A 19,817-nucleotide genomic window follows, 5' to 3' on the forward strand; every position below is an offset into this window, starting at 1 on the left:
GAGGCCGAACATTGAAGTAGTACGTTCAGGCATTCTAGGAGCATAAATGACACATCTCATTTCATTCCTACCCATCACACTTTTGAAGGTCCTGGACCACCAGGGCAGTGAAATTACCCACAAAATGACCCCAACGTATATTCTATAAAACATGGGCTGCAAATAGGTACTCTGGTACTCTGATGGGCTGGAGATAGGTACTCGGTTACTCTGATGGCCTGGTGACAGGTACTCGGTTACTCTGATGGCCTAGTGACAGGTACTCGGGTACTCTGATGGCCTGGTGACAGGTACTCGGGTACTCTGATGGCCTGGTGACAGGTACTCTGATGGCTTGGTGACTGGTATTTGGGTACTCTGAAGGGCGGTGACAGGTACTCATATGGACTGTGAAAGGTATTTGGGTACTCAGATGAACTGTGAAAGGTATTTGGGTACTCAGATGAACTGTGATAGGTACTCGGGTACTCAGATGAACTGTGACAGGTACTCGGGTACTCAGATGGACTGGGACAGGTACTCGGGTACTCAGATGGGCTGTGACAGGTACTCGGGTACTCAGATGGGCTGTGACAGGTACTCGGGTACTCGGATGAACCGTGACAGGTACTCGGGTACTTTGATGGGCTGTAACAGGTACTCGGGTACTTTGATGGGCTGTGACAGATACTCGGGTACCATGATGGGCTTTAACAGGTACTCGGGTACCCTGATGGACCGTGACAGGTACTCGGGTACCCTGATGGACCGTGACAGGTACTCGGGTAACCTGATGGACCGTGACAGGTACTCGGGTAACCTGATGGACCGTGACAGGTACTCGGGTAACCTGATGGACCGTGACAGGTACTCGGGTACCCTGATGGACCGTGACAGGTACTCGGGTACCCTGATGGACCGTGACAGGTACTCGGGTACCCTGATGGGCCGTGACAGGTACTCGGGTACCCTGATGGACCGTGACAGGTACTCGCGTACTCAGATAAACTGTGACAGGTACTCAGATGAACTGTGACAGGTACTCAGATGAACTGTGACAGGTACTCAGATGGACTGGGACAGGTACTCAGATGGACTGGGAAAGGTACTCAGATGGACTGGGACAGGTACTCGGGTATTCTGATGGGCTGTGACAGGTACTCAGGTACTCTGATGGGCTGACAGGTACTGGGGTACTCTGATGGACTGTGACAGGTACTCTGATGGACTGTGATTGACAGGTACTATGAGGGGTGGTGACAGGTCCTCTTTATTGGGGGGGGCAATCAGTGTGCTTGATGTGTACTGTAGGTGGTAACGAGATGTTACTGCAATCTCCTCCTCACACACGATCGGTGTGTGAGGAGGAGAACCCGGTAACATCTCATTACCGCGGTTTGTTTACATTTTAGTGATCGGCTGTGAAAGGATCACAGCCGATCACGTGGGTAAACAGCTGGCCAATGGCTGTTTACCAGCATCGGTGACGAGCAGTGTTCCCGGGGAACACGCCACCACCGACGTGCACGCGCAGTGTGCTCACGATTGCGCGCATGCGCCGTGCACAGTCGGGGTGTGACCATCTGTGATCGGCAATGATGAAGTCACGTGGTAAACAGCCATACCCAATGGCTGTTCACCCCCTTCGGTGGCGAGCGGTGTCTCCGTGACACGCCGCCACCGAAGAAACAGGGGTGCGCGCGCACGATCGCGCGCATTCCCTGTCTAAATGGGAGGCCATCATATGATGGCCTCCCACCACAATAGATGCGCCGCCTGGCCGTCATTTGACGGCCGGAGGTCAGCAACTAGTTAAACTACGTAGAGGGTTCTTTACTGTAAGAGCGGCAAGGATGTGGAATTCCCTTCCACAGGCAGTGGTCTCAGCGCAGGGCATCGATAGTTTCAAGAAACTATTAGATAAGCACCTGAACGACCACAACATACAGGGATATACAATGTAATACTGACATATAATCACACACAGAGGTTGGACTTGCATCTTTTTTTCAACCTCACCTACTATGTAACTATTGTTTTAGGCTCCATTCACACACTGCTACTTAAAAATCAAGCAATTTCTATTGAAACTTTACCATTCGACTTGACGCGACCTTGGATAAGTGCAAATTTGTTACAGCTTTGTCTTTTGAAAAATGTGATAGTTTTGTTTGTGCTCCACAAAGTCCCTAGACGTGTGCAGAACGGAAGAGTTTGTTTAGCTTTGTTGGGTTTCTTTATTTTGTAACAAAATTCGAATTCTGTGTGAAGAATAACTGGGTGTTAATGAGCAACCTGAGAAGCCGGCGGCCACCACGTCTTTAACAGCTGTCAGCGGGTTTCAGCTGAATGTAAAAAAAAAAAGAATGCCGCAATGAAAATTAAATGAAAATAATGGTGTGGGGTTCCCCAATACAGGCGAGGCCCTTCGGTTATAAGAGGAACCCCACGCCAAAATCCATACCACACCCTTATTTGAGCATGCAACCCGGCAGGTCAGGAAAGGAAGGGGGACCAGCGAGCGCCCCTCCTCCTGAACCATACCAGGCCACAATGCCTTCAACATGGGGTAGGTGCTTTGGGGCAGGGTGGGCTTCCCCCCCCCCCCAAAACACCTTGTCCCCATGTTAATGGCGACAAGGGCCTCCTCCCCACAACTTTGGTGGTTATGGGGGTCTGTGGGCAGGGGGCTTATCGCAAACTGAAAGCCCCCTTTAACAAGGGGGCCTCCAGATCCCACCACCCTATATAAATGAGTATGGGGTACATAGTACCCCTACTCATTCATCATTTTTTTTTTTTAAAGTAAACAAAAACTTTTTTAAAAAGTAAATAAATAACTAAAGGGCAGGGCCACCCAGGTCGGCATCATGATTGGCGATAGATGTACACGGGGAGGGGGGCTTTTAAAAAAAATTACGGACGTCGTGATTGATGATGGATCTACACCAGGGGGGAATTTTAGAAAAATTATTAATAAAGGAATTGTCGAAAACTTGTGTTTTTATTTCGTTTTTACACTTTTTTGGTGGATAAGTAGGGGTTCTATGTACCCCAATTTATATAGGGGGGTAGGAAATCTGGGGGCCCCTACAAAGGAATTAAAAACAGCTTACTGTCATTTTTTTACACTACACTTTTTTTTGTGACTGAGTAGGGGTACCATGTACCCCATACTCATTCACATAGGGGGGGCAGGATCTGGGTGCCCTCTTTGTTAAAGGAGGAGTCCAGATTTCTGATAAACCTCCGACCTGCAGATCCTCACAACCACCACCCAGGGTTGTGGGGAAGAGGCCCTTGTCCCCATCAACATGGGGACAAGGTGCTTTGGAGAAGGCAGAGCGCCTCTGCCCCAAAGCACCCCCCCCCCCCCCATGTTGAGGGCATGTCGCCTTCTGGGCTGCATGCTCGGATAAGGGCCTGGTATGGATGGGGGGTACCCCACACCATTTTTTTCTCATTCATTTTTCATTGCCAGCAATTAATTTTGTTATATTTAGCTGTCAGTAGGAAAGCCCGCTGACAGCGGAATCAGTCATCGGTTGTGAAGGAGGATGGCGGCCGGCTTCTTGGCTCACTTCTTTACAACCAGATATTCTTCACATTTCGATTTTGAATCGTTCTGAAAATTTGGAATTAGTTTGAAAATAAGCAAACAAAACAAAACTTGCTTTTTTTCATTGCCTGTATTCTTTTCACAATTCGTACACAAGTCACACAAAAGTTGCATGTATATCATGCAGGTGCAACTTTTATGCAGCTTTTGAGGTTTTACATTGAAGTCTGTGGTCCTCAAGACCCATGAAAGTGGGACCAAAGTTGTGCAGGAACTACTTTAAAGTCGCTGCGACACATATGAATGGTACTCATTGGTAAATACGGGGTGCAAGTTATCATGTGACTTTGGGATTCAAAGTTGCATGACAATTCAAACAAGTGTGAATGGGACCTTATAAGGACTTTTAAAATTTACAAATGCAGCAATTTAGAAATTGGATAAAAGGTTTAACACTGGAAAACACATTTTGAAAGATAAATAGTACGTTTTATATACAACTATAGAGACCAGACCAAAATGAGTGACAAATGAGAGGAACAGAGGGAGTTTGTTCCAAATCAGGGACAGTCCCTCGAAATCAGGGACAGTTGGGAGCTATGTTTCACTTTGGGAGCGGAGGGACGGACCCGGAAGAAATGATTCTATGAACAGAAATCTCACAGAGCACCTCCTCCCAATGTCCCTACACCCAGAGTCAGAGAATCCTATGACATCACAGTGACCTCACCGCTCTAGAAGCCACCAGAGAGATCACTGAGCTGCTGACAGGAGAGGTGAGCGGTGCCGGGAATTCTGGGACATTATCCAGTAACAGACAAGGGATGTGTCTGGATGGTGACTGTATCATTGTGTGTGTCAGGTTCCTATAAGTTGTCAGGATGTGAGGGATCTATTGCCTCCTCTCTAGAGACCCTCCATAATATTGTATATAGAAGTCGTGTTCGAGCACGTCTATGTTGGCTACCTCACTCTCCCTATTCCAATTGATTGTCTCAGAAATTTCTAAAGTCTCCTGGTCAGCCTCCCCAAATAACCCTCTATGGTTCAGCCCCAACTTAAAAGAACTGTACTCTCTACCGCAGGGATCTCAAACTGGTGGCCCTCCAACTGTTGCAAAACTACAAGCCCCATCATGCCTCTGCTTGTGGGAGTCATGCTTGTAACTGTCAGCCTTGCAATGCCTCATGGGACTTGTAGTTTTTGCAACAGCTGGAGGGCCATCAGTTTGAGACCCCCCTGCTCTACCTGATCCATCACGTTGGTACTCTAGAGGAGTCAAATATTTGTGCCACCTACGATATATGACACGCAGGGGTTTAAATCTTTTCAACAAATGCTCATTGATTTTGACTTACCACGCTCATACTTATTCTTTTAGTACCAACACCGCCATGCTCTTCGTGCTCAGTTCGGCTCTCTAGACAATCCTATCACCATACCTCTGTTAGCCCTTGTACACATGGTCGGACATTCGTAAAATGTCCGATCGGACCGTGTGAACGGATAATCCGACCATGTGTGGGCTCCATCAGACTGTTATCATTGGAATATCCGACCGACAAAGTTTTAGAGCTGGGCTATAAAATTTTCCAACAACATGATCCGATCGGACTTTGTCCGATCGTTTGTAGAGGATTCCGATCGGACAAAGTGCCACGCATGCTCAGATCAAATTCCTAAACCAAAGCTATTGGCTACTAGCCTGAACGTAGTCCCGTCGTAACGAAATAACGTCATCACGTTACGAACGATCGGATTTTCCGACAACTTTGTCCGACCGTGTGTATGCACCACCAGTTTCGGACAAAATGCGACGGATTTTGTTGTCGGAATGTCCGACCGTGTGTACAAGGGCTTAGAGAAAATGTTAAGACACCCTGACCTTACTAAGCTTATTTCCACATATTATGCTGCCCTCACGACTGATTGCTCTAGATTCAGAACAGCCCAGACTAAATGGTCTTCTATGGAAATCCCCTTTGCAGAAGATGACTGGTCAGAATCCAGTGACGCATACATGTCCTCAGTGATCTCTTCCAGGGATCGTATCATACACATTAAAATCTTCCATCTATCCCACCTTACCTATGCTAGGTTACATAGAATGGGATTGTCTCCCATAGCCGATTGTTTTAGAAGATGAGGTCAAGCGGCAGACCTCCTACACTGTTTCTGGTCTTGTCCGGTGGTACAGAGCTTCTGGGTGGAGATAGGCTCCTTCTTCTCAACTGCAATAGGTCTCCCAAATATTATACACCCCGAGAACTGCCTCTTGGGCATTTTTGGTGACTTGTATATATCATCCCATGATAAGAGACTCCTCCGCATCCTGCACTTCTACGCAAAGAAGTCCGTTTGACTATCATGGAAAGGATCACAGACACCTCTGGTTAAAATGAATTAATGGCTCTTTCCCATTATATAAACTTACGTTTGAGACTCGGAAAAGAACCAAAACCTTAAAAAAAATATGGGGCAGATGGATAGCTAGTCCTCTAAAGCCTGGTACACACGGTACGATTGTTGGCAGGGGATTGTCTGTTGACAGATGGTTTTCCTAAAATCTTACCGTTAGTACGCTCCTTTTGACAATTGTTGCCCAACTTTCGGCCAACAAATGTTGGATGACAGGCTAGTAAATTTTCGGCGGACAACGGTTTGATTTCCGTATGGTCAGTACGTAAATCCGTCACACAAAAGACAAACACGCATGCTCAGATTCAGTGCTCACCAAACACGAAATTAGCAGAAGGGGCCCAAAGGGTGGCGCTCAAGAGCTGAAATTCCTCATAGTACGTCACTAGGTTCGTGTTTGTGGCACGTCAATTGTGTACCCTTAGTATGCAAGACAAGATCCTGGCATACGCCTTTAAGACAAAAATCAGAGGCTCGGTTGGCCAACAATCGTACCATGTGTACGAGACTTTACCCTAACCCCGGAGTAGATACATTATATATACTATCCTTGATCATGCCACGCACTTCATTGTGTTAAGATATCTGTCTGTCTTTCAAACCTGGAGAACAGTCTGTTGGTCATCTCTCGTAATATTGCAGTTAATAAACACAAGAGGCATGTAAATTGATATAAGTTTGAATGTTCAAGTGTACTACATGTTTCTGCACTGCTATGAATAACCAAAGTTTGTTTTTGTATGTTGATTGGTTTATCAAAACTCAATAAAAAAGGTGTCAGGATGTCACTGTCTATTTCTCCATGGAGGAGTGGGAGTATTTAGAAGGACACAAGGATCTCTACAAGGACGTCATGATGGACAATCAGCCGCCCCTCACATCACCGGGTAAGAGGAGACTTTATTGTAAAGGAGAGAGCAGTACGGAGGCTCCACCTAGATCCCCCATCATCTGATAAACACATAGAAACAATGTATTCAGTCAGTGTGTGTGTTTCCTACAGATGGATCCAGTAATGGGAACCCACCAGAGAGATGTCCCCGTCCTCTGTATTCCCGGGATTCCACACAGGAAGGTCACACCATCCCCCACCATCATCAGGTAGATGAGGAACAATCAATGATAGTTATGATTTATACACAATTATGTTTGGTACAATCATTCATTTGTCATATATTCAGAGTGGAAACCTCGGGGATTATAATATTAATGTTAAAGAAGAGTATAAAGAGGAGGATGAGGAGTATGGAGTGATGGAGGAGTTTTCAAAAGGACACAAGGATATGATGGAGCCACCTAATACCAGGAACCCACCAGAGAGATGTCCCCGTCCTCTGTATTCCCGGGATTCCACACAGGAAGATCACACCATCCCCCACCATCATCAGGTAGATGATTTACAATTATTGGTAATTCTGATTTATATACACAGCACGTTTGTTACAATTAATATTTTATTATACATTCAGAGTGGAAATCTCGGGGATTATAATATTGTTGTTAAAGAAGAGTATAAAGAGGAGGATGAGGAGTATGTTGTGATGAATACATTTTCAGAAGGACACAAGGATATGATAGAACCACCCAATACCAGGAACCCACCAGAGAGATGTCCCCGTCCTCTGTATTCCTGGGATTCTACGCAAGGTCACACCATCGCTCTCCATTACAAGGTTGGTAGTTTGGAGCATCTAGAACATGGGATTTTAGGTATGATGTGTGGATTTTTTATGTGCATTTATAGTTTACAGATGATATTCTCTCTTATTTTCTTGGTTTAGAGTGGAGATCCAATCGATATAGAATTTGAGGTTAAATCAGAAGAAGAAGAGAGGTATGTGAGGGATGATCAGCAGTCTATGGAGGAGGATGGAATAACGGGGACATTTATAGAGGAGGACACTCCTACAGAGATCAGCACAGGTGGGTCATTAATACTAAATACATTCCTCCACCCATACTGCTCACTGATTGGTCCAGAGTAGGGCGGGGGCTGGGTGATATCAGCCTGTAATCCCCTGGTCACTTTCCTGAGCTGTGTTCCCCATCCTGTATTCCTGTATTTCTCTCGGATAATCTTCCTTCTCTGTGCTGCAGACACAATTTATGTATCTAGACTGGATTTATGGAGATTCTGGGGTTCAGCTGGCAGCAAAATATTCATTTTCACCATAGGCATTACTAGACCTAGGGTATGTGCTTTAAGTCTCCTTACCCATGCCTGGGTCTAGCAAGATCTCTGACAGAACAATTCTCCCACAGTTACTTGTTCTGTTGTCTGATGGCTGTGCCGGGTGGAGGGCTATAGTTACAGAGTTAGTCTGGTTGAAAGAAGTCCATCCAGTTCAACAAAAAAAAATAATAATAATACAATTCCATCTACACAAACCTATAGCCACAGTTGATCCAGAGGAAGGCAAAAACCCCAGCAAAGCATGATCCAATTTGCTACAGCAGGGGAAAAAATAAATCCTTCCTGATACCCGGAGAGGCAATCAGATTTTCCCTGAATCAACTTTACCTATAAATGTCAGTACCCAGTTATATTATGTACATTTAGGAAATAATCCAGGCCTTTTCCAGGCCTTTTTTAAAGCAATCTACTGAGCTGGTCAGGACCACCTCTGGAGGGAGTCTATTCCACATTTTCACAGCTCTTACTGTGAAGAAACCTTTCCATATTTGCAGATGAAATATTTTTTCCTTTAGACGTAAAGAGTGCCCCCTTGTCCTCTGTGATGTCCTTAAAGTGAATAACTCTACACCATGTTCACTATATGGATCACTTATGTATTTATACATGGTGATCATACCCCCCACTAATTTCCTCTTCTCAAGAGGGAATAGATTCAGTTCCTCTAATCTTTCCTCATAGCTGAGCTCCTCCATGCCTCTTATCAGTTTGGTTGCCCTTCTCTGCACTTTCTCCAGTTCCCTGATATCCTTTTTGAAAACCAGTGCCCGAAACGGAACTGCATATTCCAAGTGAGGTCTTACTAATGATTTGTACAGGGGGGAAAAATTATACCTCTCTCTCTCTGTAGTCCATACCTCTCTCTTTTTTTTTTTCAATACATTTTTATTGATTATTTCACATAGGAAAAACAGAGCAATTGGTGATAACAGTAATACATGTTAACATATAGTCCGTAACAAAGGGTCATACGTGAGTGCGCCGGAGCCATTAAAGTTATTACTGCCAAATATCTGCTTGCTATACCATATCAATAAGTAATAGAATTTAAAAAAGGTATACCTGAGCCCCCCTCCTCCCCACGACACCCCTCCTGGGATCAATCTGTGTCATGAGGCGAAGGGCCGCCCAGGCCACCCACCAAGGGCTCTCAAAGGAAATCACATGCGTTGGCAGCATTGGATCCTGAGGATAATTCCTAAGAGAGATCTTATTCTACGGTATAAGCAAATTAACCTTAAAAATTTGCCAGATAAGAGGTCACAAGAACATTACAGCGATAAACTAAGCTCTTGGAGTACCAAGTAAAACAAATTCAGTGGAAGACAAAGAATAAGTTATAAACAGAAGCATCCTATGTCACGTATTACTGTGTGATACCCATGTCAGATCTTTGAGAGAGTTATTTGGCAATGGTAGCTATCATGGGAAGGATCCTATAGATTCCCTTTCCTTTTTCTCAGATATTTTCAGTAGAAGGACCATGACAATTGTCCATGTTCTCATGGAGGAATCCCAAGGTCAGGGGTGAAGTAACACCAGCTCAAGAGTGAGATGGAACGGGAAGAGGAAAGGAAAAAAAAAGATAGGAGGAGAGAAAAGATAGGAGGAGAGAAGAGATAGGAAAGGAGAAGCAGCGCCCTGAATAGTCCCACACCAGTCCGCGATCTATAAACCAGATCAGGGTGTGAGCCCCAACCTTAGGTATCGTATCCAGGGTTCCCAGATGTCTTCGTATTTCTCTGTAGTATCTAGAAGTGTGCTTACCATCTTTTCCTGGGCCATAATCCAGGAGACTTTCTTTTTAACTAGATTGAAGGAGACGTGGGGTTGTTTCCAGGCTCTAGTGATGGTTAATTTAGTCCCAGTTAGGGTGAACATAATGAGACGGCTCACTTGTTTGGGTGAGTTCGGGATAAGGAAATTGTGCAACGCTATGTGAGCAGATTTTTATATCGGAAAGGTCTGAGACCTTTCGGAGCATTTGGAAAATTTTATTCCAGAATCCCCGATCTTGGGGCGGTCCCACCATGTGTGCATCATGGATCCTACATGACTGCAATTTCGGAAGCATAGGAATGAAGACGCAGGATAAATCCTGGACAGTTTTAGTGGGACCAAGTACCATCTCATGAGCACCTTTAGATTCATCTCAGCAAGTGCCGTATTAAGAATTCCCTTAACTGCAGACTGTGATGCCCTTTGCCAGGCAGACAGGCTCAAGGATTGTCCCAGATCCCTTTCCCATTCTAGCATAAAGAGGGTCTTGGAGTCCATCTTGGCCAGTGACCCAATATATATCACTGAAATCCCACCCCTCTGCTCCGTGGCTTGCCCATACCAAAGTTCTAATTCAGTTAGTGTTAAAGGGTTAGGTGTGGAGGACAATAATATGTGGAGAAAATTCCCTAACTGGCGTAGTCGGTAATGTTCCTCTGGGGGCATATCTAGTTTGCTTATAAAGTAAGTCCGAGTGAGGGGTCCAGTGGGGTGGATGAAGTGTCCTATGCTATACATCCCCCTTATTAAGCCACCAGCTAAAGGCCTTGGTGTCCATACCAGGGGGGAAAGGTGATTTCGAAATATATGTGACAAGGGGTGCCATTTGGAGATAAAGTGTGGGTTAGATTTGAGGGTGTCCCAGATGACAAGGGAGTGTGATAGAATGGGCACCATGACTCCAGGTCTGGCCTTGGGGGAGCACCAAAGGAGAAAATCTGGTGTGTAATGGGGGTAGCTTGGCGTTCCATATGGACCCAGTCAGGGTGAGCCACTTTTGGAGTATATGATTGAGAGTTGGGAAAGTTGGACGGCTTGGTAATACCAAAGCAGGTTCGGAAGTCCCACTCCTCCCTTATTTCTAGCACGGTAGAGGGTTTCCTTGGCTACCCTGTGACCATTTGTTCCCCAAATAAAGCGTAATATTTTGAACTGAAACTGTCGTAAGCGGTCTTTGAGGATTGGGGTGGGGAGGCTCCTAAATAGATATAAGATTCTTGGTAGAAGCCAAGAGTTGACCTTCCCTAACCATGAGAGCCCTAATTTGTCCCAACCTTTGAGGTCAGCTTCTAATTTAAGGTACATTGGTGGGAAATTTACTGTGTAGAAGCGATCCACAGAGGCTGCCAGACTGACCCCTTCAGATAGGGAATCGTCCCATCGCTTCAGGTGAACCAGAATTTTGGTTTTAAGCACTGGACCAAATGTTCAGGCAAATTTATGTTTAGGGCCCTTGATTTCGAGACGTTGACTTTCAAGCCAGATACTGTGCCAAAACTGTCCAGAAATGTACAGATATTAGGAAGTGATGTGAGTGGTGAGGAGGCAAAAAAGCAGAATTTCATCTGCAAAAAGTGTGCATTTGTGCATATGTGGCCTGCATCGTACCCCATGTATATCTGGGTGGTCTCTTATAGCTATGGCAAGTGTCTCGATAACAATGGAAAAGATCAGGGGTGATAAGGGGCAGCCCTGTCTAGTGCCTTTGAAGATTGGGAAGGATTTGAAATAGTAACCTTGCAGATGGATTTTCGCTTCTGGGTTCGAATAAAGGGCACCTATTACATTCATGGAGCTATTACCAAAGCCCCAGCATTTCAAAATATGCATTAGAAATGACCAAGACACTAAGTCAAAAGCCTTCTGTAAATCCAGAGATAATAGCCCGTTTGAGGGGGTCCACCATCCCAGTGGGAATTGAGCAGAGAAATATCAATTGCCCTTCTAATTTGATCCGGACTCTGTGTTCCGGGTATGAACCTGACCTGGTCCTTATGGACATAGTCCAATAAAGGCTGAAATAAGGTCTACTAGGATCTTCATCAGGATTTTGAGGAAGTTATTTATTAAAGATATGGGGCGATAGTTGGTGACTAAGCTTAAAGCCTAAACTAATGCCGGGTTTGGGGATTACTAAGATAAAAGCCGAATTCCGGGATTTGTCTATTGGGGTCCCTTGGTGTAATTCATTGAAGAAGTAGGCCAAGTAAGGTGCTAATGTGGTAGTAAAGTGTTTGTAATAAAGGATGGAAAAGCCATCTGGACCCGGGGTAGAGTGACTTTTCAAGTTTTTGATTACCCTGGAGACCTCCTCTGCCGATATTGGTGCTTCAAGTTCATCAATGCGATGACTCTTGAGAGTAGGGATCTTAACAGTACTGAGAGAGGATTCCAATAAAGCATCTGAGGCCTCTTTCTCGGCACTATACATCTTTCTATAGAATTCATGGAAAGCTTCCATGATTTTTTGGGTGTTTTGTGAGAGCGTGCCACCTCCGATTTTGATTTTGGGTAAGACGTGAGACCGGAGTCCAGGAGTCAGCTTGGTAGCCAGCATAGAGATCGCCTTGTCCCTCAGATGGTAAAAATGGGCCCCGCTCCAACATAAACCTTTTTCCATTATGACGGTAAGGGAAAAAGCTTAATGCCGTGCGGACAGCATCCAATTTGCCAGACAACATTGATGATGAGTTACATTCATGCTGTTTACTAAGGAGCAGGAATTCACGTTCTAGCTGTTCAATATCTGCTCTGCGTGCTTTCCGTAGTCGTGAGGCCATTTGAATGTGTTTCCCTCTGATAGTGACCTTATGGGCCGCTCATAAAGTGGTTGCAGTTGTATCTCCTACGTCATTCAGAAGGAAATATTCCTTAATGGCCTCTATTTTGTTTGCATGAGCCGGATTGCTGAGGATGGAGGCATTCAATCTCCAGTTGCCTCTGTGTTTTGGCTCCATAGGATGCCCCAGAATCAAGTAGAGCATTGAGTGTTCCGACCAGACAGAGTCCCTTATCAAAGAATTTGTCACCCAGGGGATGGCAGCTACAGCGATAAAAAAATGATTGAATCTAGCAAAGGAGTGGTGCAGGCTGGAGAAGTGAGTGTAGTCCTGCAAAGAGGGGTTCACCTCTCTCCAAATGTCTACCAATCCCTGTTGGTAAATCTGTCTGGCTACATTGAGACTCTGTCTGGTAGGGCGAATGAGTCCTATCCCAGCTGGGCGGGATTTATTAAGCCCCATATCAAATGATAAATTTGAGGTCCCCCCCCCCCGTAAATGACCATGCCTTTCGTAAGTGGCTGTAGGAATCTAAACATAGAGAGGAAGAATTTGGCTTGACCTTTGTTAGGGGAGTAGTAAGAGATCAGAGAGTATAGGTGGTTGTCTATGAGGCCCTTAACTAGTAAAAATCTACCCTGTGGGTCTTTAAATTCCAAGATCAGGTCTGTAGTTACTTGGTAAATACTTTATTCCCTTTTTAAACATGGGCACCACATTGTCCCTGTGCCAATTCAGTGGTACCATTCCAGTCATTAACTAGTCTCTAAATATTAGAAACAATGGCCTTAATATGTCTGTATAGTCTCAGACCCAAGTCACTGAGTGCAGTCTCAGGAGATGGGAGGCAGCGGTGTGGGATCTCTGCAACTTGTCTCATGTAAACATTTCATCTTCCACTGATTACTGAATACCAATTTTATGAGCCCTGACCCCTGCACTTGTACATTACATTATTTTGATACTATATAGTCCTATCTGTGGTATCTTATACAATATATTGTACATTACTCTCCCCTCTGCCTACTGCTATACTGTATATAAACATAATATGCATTCTCTTTTGTTACACCCATTTCCTACCAGCTGGACTTTATATCTGATTATTTGATTGGAACACAGACTTTTACATGTTGATAATAATGTGATAACATCCTCAAACTTTGGAGCCTTAAACAGAAAGTGATAATGAGGGAGGAGTCAATAACCCAATGATGGTGGTGTTCAGGATCAGTCCAGTCTTCATCTTGGTTGTTCTCCCCCCATCCTCACTCTCTGACCTCTGGTGGGGCTCAGCCCCGCTGTTATTCATGACCAAATCATGGACTAAATAAGGAAGTACAGGACTTCTTGTGTTGGGAAGATGGCAATGAGTGATAGAGGGGACACTCGTTCTATAATCCCCTCATCACTGTCACTCCTATAGAAGACAGTTCTCGTTGTTTCCTCACTCTCTGACTAAGGTCCATGAATAAAGAAATGATCTGGTAGGAGATCAGAGGACCCATTTACTAGTTACCTTGAGGGGGGAATTGTAAGATCCTCAGAGACAAAGCTGCCTGATGTGGGCGGAGTCCTGGTTTAGGGGAACCAATCTGCTTGACATACAGGGATATGGGAAATAATTATCGACACCGCTTCACGTACACCTACACAGGTTGAACTGGATGGACTATGGTCTTTAGTCGAACCTCACCTACTATGATACTATGCTGAGTCCTAGTTTAGGGGAACCAATCAGCTCATGTCTAGTAATAATCTTTTTATTTCTATTTTAGTAGATGGACGGGAGATGAGGAAAACCTCAGAGGATTGTCTCACTTTGTCTCCAGACTGTAAAGTAGAAGATGAGGACATCACACAGTATAGTCCAGGAGAAAACCCGACTACCTCAAATGTCCATCCGGCACCACACAGTGTAGATGGACCATCGTATTCCTCTTATCCTGAAGAACCTCAGACTGTGAGGGACGGGGCCGTCCTTCCAACAGAGAAGAGGTTTTCCTGTACTGAGTGTGGGAAGCGTTTCCGTTTTAAATCTGGGCTTAATGTGCATAAAAGAACTCACACAGGGGAGAAGCCGTATTCATGTTCTGTGTGCAGGAAAAGTTTTTCAGAGAAGTCAAATCTTTATAAACATCAGAAATTACACACGGATGAAAAGTCATATTCCTGTTCTATCTGTGGGAAATGTTTTTCACAGAAGTTAAAATTTATCATGCATCAAAGATCTCACATGGGTAAGAAGCTACCTTCCTGTTCTGAGTGTGGGAAATGTTTTGTACGAAAATCAGAACTTGTTATACATCAAAGGTCACACACGAGGGAGAAGCCATTTTCCTGTCCTGAGTGTGGGAAATGTTTTTCACAGAAGTCCAGTCTTTACACACATCAGAGATCTCACACAGGGGAGAAACCATTTTCCTGTCCTAAGTGTGGAAAATGTTTTGTTCTAAAATCAGATCTTGCCACACATGAGAGGTCTCACACTGGGGAAAAGCCATATCCTTGTCCTGAGTGCGGGAAATGTTTTTCACAGTCATCCATTCTTTACCGTCATCAAAGATTGCATAAGGGGGAGAAGCCATATTCCTGTTCTTTGTGTGGGAAATGTTTTTCACAGAAATCCAGTCTTTACACTCATCAGAGATCTCACACAGGAGAGAAGCCATATTCCTGTTCTGAGTGTGGAAAATGTTTTGTACAAAAATCAGAACTTGTCAGACATCAGAGATCTCACACGGGGGAGAAGCCGTATTCTTGTCCTGAGTGCGGGAAATGTTTTTCAATGAAGTCCAGTCTTTACACTCATCAGAGAGTGCACACAGGGGAGAAGCCATATTCCTGTTCTTTGTGTGGGAAATGTTTTTCAGTGAAGTCCAGTCTTTCCAGACATGAGAGATCTCACTCGGGGGAGAAGCCACTTTCCTGTCCTGAGTAAGGGAAGTGTTCCTCAATGAAGTCCTGTCTTCCTGTACATCAGGGATCCCACACAACCCTCTTGCACAAATGCTTAGAGGTGTATTTTTTTTCTTTAAATGGCACCCAGGAAACATCACTATTGTGATCTGTCCGGATGCAGGATGTCTCTCCCACACTCATAACTTTTTAAGTTTGGAGTGAAATATATACATAAAAAGCTATAAGTTTGGATCTTGCAGACAACATATAGATGTACAGTTGTGCTATTAAGTTTACATACCCTGGCAGAATAATAGCCATTCAAACCCCTTTGTGTCAACTTGTGTGCATGTTATCAAGCTGAAATCACCAGGGTATGTAAACTTTTGATCGGGGTAATTTTGGGTAGTTTCTGTTGCCATTATGATTTAAAAAGAGTAAACACAGTTGATTGATAATCAATCGCTTCAGTCAAACACTAACCATGAGTGAAAGAAAAGTTTTTGTGTTATCATTTTCATATTCTCCGAAAAATGGCCAAGAAATCATAAATTCTGCCAGGGTATGTAAACTTATGAGCACAACTGTATATACATCATATGGTGCTTATAGACATCCTGGTACGGTGTACGTGGTCTTTCCTTGGATCCTTTCCCTGTGTTCTGGGGCTTCACCTGTGGTTGCTCTCCACGTTAGGTTACCTCTCCTCCATGATTGGTTGTTTAGTAAATATACATGCTCCACCAATGACCTCCTGATGAAGTGAATTTTTATCCAAGAAACGTGTTGAGTGTGTGGAGGAGATTTCTACACTAATTGTGTCTTCACAACTCCAACTGAAAAGAATTTAGTATAAATCCAATGTGGACCCCAAACCCATCTGTTTTGGGAAAGGTTTCTGTATGATGAAACGTGTGTGTTTTTTTTTGTAATTTTATAATAAATTGTATAGCTTTAAAAAAAAACAAAAATGTTTTTAGGTTGTGCCTTAAAAATACCGCCATAATTATGGGTTTATACCCTCAATAGCGTTTTGATTCTTGCTATCAGGATGTGGCACTAAAAAGAGGCCTACTGTCAGGTTTAAAAAAGAATAGTTGAAAGAATGTGACCAGCAATCACCCAGCCATGATGAATATTGGATGTATTTTATTTCCTACACAGATTTCCTTGGCTCCATCTAGTCATAACCACTTGCCGACCAGTTGCATAGCTCTGGTTTATGGGTGCGCCCCCCCCCCCCCTTCCCCCGAGATTATAGATCCCAGTATTTGGGGCCAGTGATTATGTGATCACATGATACTTGGGCCCATCACAGAACCCTGTACCATGTGATTAGCTGTAGCCAATCACAGATCACAGCTATCCATTCAGGACAGGTGAAGACATTGCAGTTACGACGGTCTTCATTATACAGTGGAACCTCGGATTACGAGCATAATCCGTTCCAGGAGAATGCTCGTAATCCAAAGTACTCGCATATCAAAGCGAATTTCCCCATTGAAGTCAATGGAAACAAAAATAATTCATTCCGCATTCACTTCAATAGCATGCAATACCGCATGTGGGCAGAGGTGGGGGGCGCCAGAGAAAGTTGGAAACGGCCGGAAAGGCCCAAGGACACCTCGGCTGACCTCAGAAAGACTCCGTTCCTGAGGTCAGCCGTGCTGTCCTCGGGCCCTTCCGTGCATTTCCAAATGGCGGCGATCAGCGCCGTTCGGCCCTGGCGCCCCCCACCTCAGGCCAAACGCTGTACTGCACGCGCTTTGTCCTAAATCGTGCTAGTTTTTCGAGACAACACTCGCAAACCGAGTTCCGATTTTTAAAAATACAGTGCTCGTATTGTGAAACGCTCGTTAACCGCGTTACTCACAATCCGAGGTTCCACTGTACCAGCAAAGTGAAAAACAAAAAGACAATCCCTGATCACCCCCCAGAATAGTACAGTGTTACTATGATAAAAGTAACACTAGGACTCTGGGGAGTGATCAGGGATTGTCTTGTTGGTTTTTCACTTTGCTGGTACAGTGGAACCTCGGATTGTGAGTAACGCGGTTAACAAGCTTTTCACAATATGAGCACTGTATTTTTAAAAATCGGAACTCGGTTTGCGAGTGTTGTAAAAAAAAAATGAAAAAAAAGTTTAAAAAATTTGAATTCAAAATTATTGTATTTTTAACTTACTGTCACCAGTCAGTATCCCTGATCACCGACACACCAGTCATACGATGATGCTATACTGCACTGGTGACAGTATGTAAAAAAAATAATTGTGAAAAAAAAATTTACTTTTTTTTTTTTTTTTTTAATGTGACAAAAGTGACAAATTCAAAAAACTTGCCATGCCTCCTACTAAATACCTTGGATTGTCTGCTTTTGCAAAAAGGGGTAATTTGGTGGGTATTTGTACTGTCCTTACATTTTCAGGCCTCAAGAAATTAGATTGGCAGTCAGTACATCAGGATTGATCAATTTTCAGCTATATATCCCTATAACTTCCACACAAACCAATTAACCACTTGGTCTCTAGAAGATTTACCCACCTTCCTGACCAGGCCTTTTTTGCTATTTTACTTTAACTGGTAATTGCTCGCTCATGTAATGCTGTACCCATATAAAATGTATGTCTGTTTTTTCACATAAATAGAGCTTCGTTTGAATGGTATTTGATCACCACTGGGATTTTTATTTTTTATGATATAAACAAAAAAAATACAGAAAACTTAGAAAAAAAAACAATATTTTCAGTTTTATGTTATAAAAGATATCCGATAAACTCAAATGTATAGACCAAAATGTATTCTGCTACATGTCTTTGGTAAAATGCCAGGGCGGTACAAAACCCCTAAATGAACCCCTTTTGGAAAGTAGACACCCCAAGTAATTTGCTGAAAGGCACGTTGAGCCCATGGAACAGTTTTAGAAATATATATATATATTTTTTTTTTTACACAAAGTTGTCACTTAAATTATGTATTGCTCACACATGCCATGGATATATGTGGAATTACACCCCAAAATACATTCTGCTGCTTCTCCTGAGTATGGGGATACCACATGTGTGAGACTTTTTGGGAGCTTAGCCGTGTACAGGACTCCGAAACCAATCACCGCCTTCAGGCTTTCTAATGGCGGCCATACACGGTTCGAATTTCGAAAGAATTTTCTTTCGAGAATTGTATCTAAGAATTTTCGTATGAATTTCGCACCATTAGTGGGCTGCAGCAACAGCCGATTTTCATGCAGAAATCAAATTTGAGGAATCGGACATGTTGAAAATTTTTGGAAAAACTAACGATATTCTAATCAATGATGGGAGAATCGTGCGAGAAATGTAATAAGAAAAGAAAATTTACGGAGAGAAAAGAAGATTCCCGGCCACGAAAATTATTTTCTGTAGCAACATGAGGTGAAATTGAAGGCTTGGTCGGCCGAATTTCGAAAATCAATGGTGGCATAATTGGATCACAAAAAAAAACTTTCTGATTTTGAAAAGAAAATTCGTTCGAAATTTGACCATGTATGGCCTGCATAAGGCCCTATATTGTTTATTTTACTTCTTCACTACCTATCACTAGGGGTGGTCCCGATGTTCAAGTTCAAAAGTAAGTTTGTCTCGAACATCGGGTGTTCGCCTGAATAGCAAATAATTTGGGATGTTCGCGGCAAATGCGAAAGCTGCGGAACGCCCTTTAAAGGTCTATGGGAGAAATCAAAAGTGCTAATTTTAAAGGCTTATATGCATGGTATTGTCATAAAAAGTGTTTGGGGACCCGGGTCCTGCCCCAGTGGACATGTATCAATGCAAAAAAAGTTTTATTCGGGAGAAGTGATTTTAATAATGCTTAAAGTGAAACAACAAAAGTGTAATACTCCTTTAAGTTTCATACCTGGGGGGTGTCTATAGTATGCCTGTAAAATGGCGCATGTTCCCCGTGTTTAGAACAGTCCGAGAGCAAAATGAAATTTCTAAAGGGAAAAAAGTGAATTAAAAGTACTTGTGGCTATAATGAATTGTCAATCCCGGTGTTCTGGTATATAGTGTCCTGCCATCATATAGTGTCCATCCCGTACTGCGCATGCGCAGTGCTTGCGCAGTACAGAGCAGAATAAGCTGCAGAAAATCTCCGAAGATGAACAGCGCCTGCGCCGTGAGTGGAGGTGGTAGCCCCACCATCCAAGCAAACATAGGGCTGGCAAAATTAGA

The 19,817-nt window shown here is 43.7% G+C and overlaps 2 protein-coding genes across 3 annotated transcripts in view; one reads left to right on the forward strand and one right to left on the reverse strand.

The window, feature by feature from the left end:
• The window catches only part of LOC143986857 (uncharacterized), a 154,388-nt gene that overhangs the window by 45,566 nt on the left and 89,005 nt on the right, over positions 1–19,817 (reverse strand). The gene's annotated exons all lie outside the window — the stretch shown is intronic.
• On the forward strand, positions 3,278–16,636 carry LOC143989444 (uncharacterized). Of its 2 annotated transcripts, XM_077489572.1 has the most exons (6): positions 3,278–6,843; positions 6,960–7,057; positions 7,138–7,344; positions 7,426–7,629; positions 7,738–7,879; positions 14,488–16,636. In XM_077489572.1, the coding sequence occupies exons 1-6, from the start codon at positions 6,759–6,761 to the stop codon at positions 15,648–15,650; spliced, it is 1,899 nt and encodes a 632-aa protein (XP_077345698.1). In that variant the 5' UTR covers positions 3,278–6,758; the 3' UTR covers positions 15,651–16,636. The 2 variants fall into 2 exon arrangements, with proteins under 2 accessions (XP_077345698.1, XP_077345699.1); XM_077489573.1 differs by lacking the exon at positions 7,138–7,344 and having other exon boundaries at positions 3,279–6,843.

The sequence above is a fragment of the Lithobates pipiens genome, unplaced genomic scaffold, assembly GCF_037356315.1.
Source record: "Lithobates pipiens isolate NorthernLeopardFrog02 unplaced genomic scaffold, aLitPip1_a1.2 Scaffold_18, whole genome shotgun sequence".
Classification (NCBI taxonomy): Eukaryota; Metazoa; Chordata; class Amphibia; order Anura; family Ranidae; genus Lithobates; species Lithobates pipiens.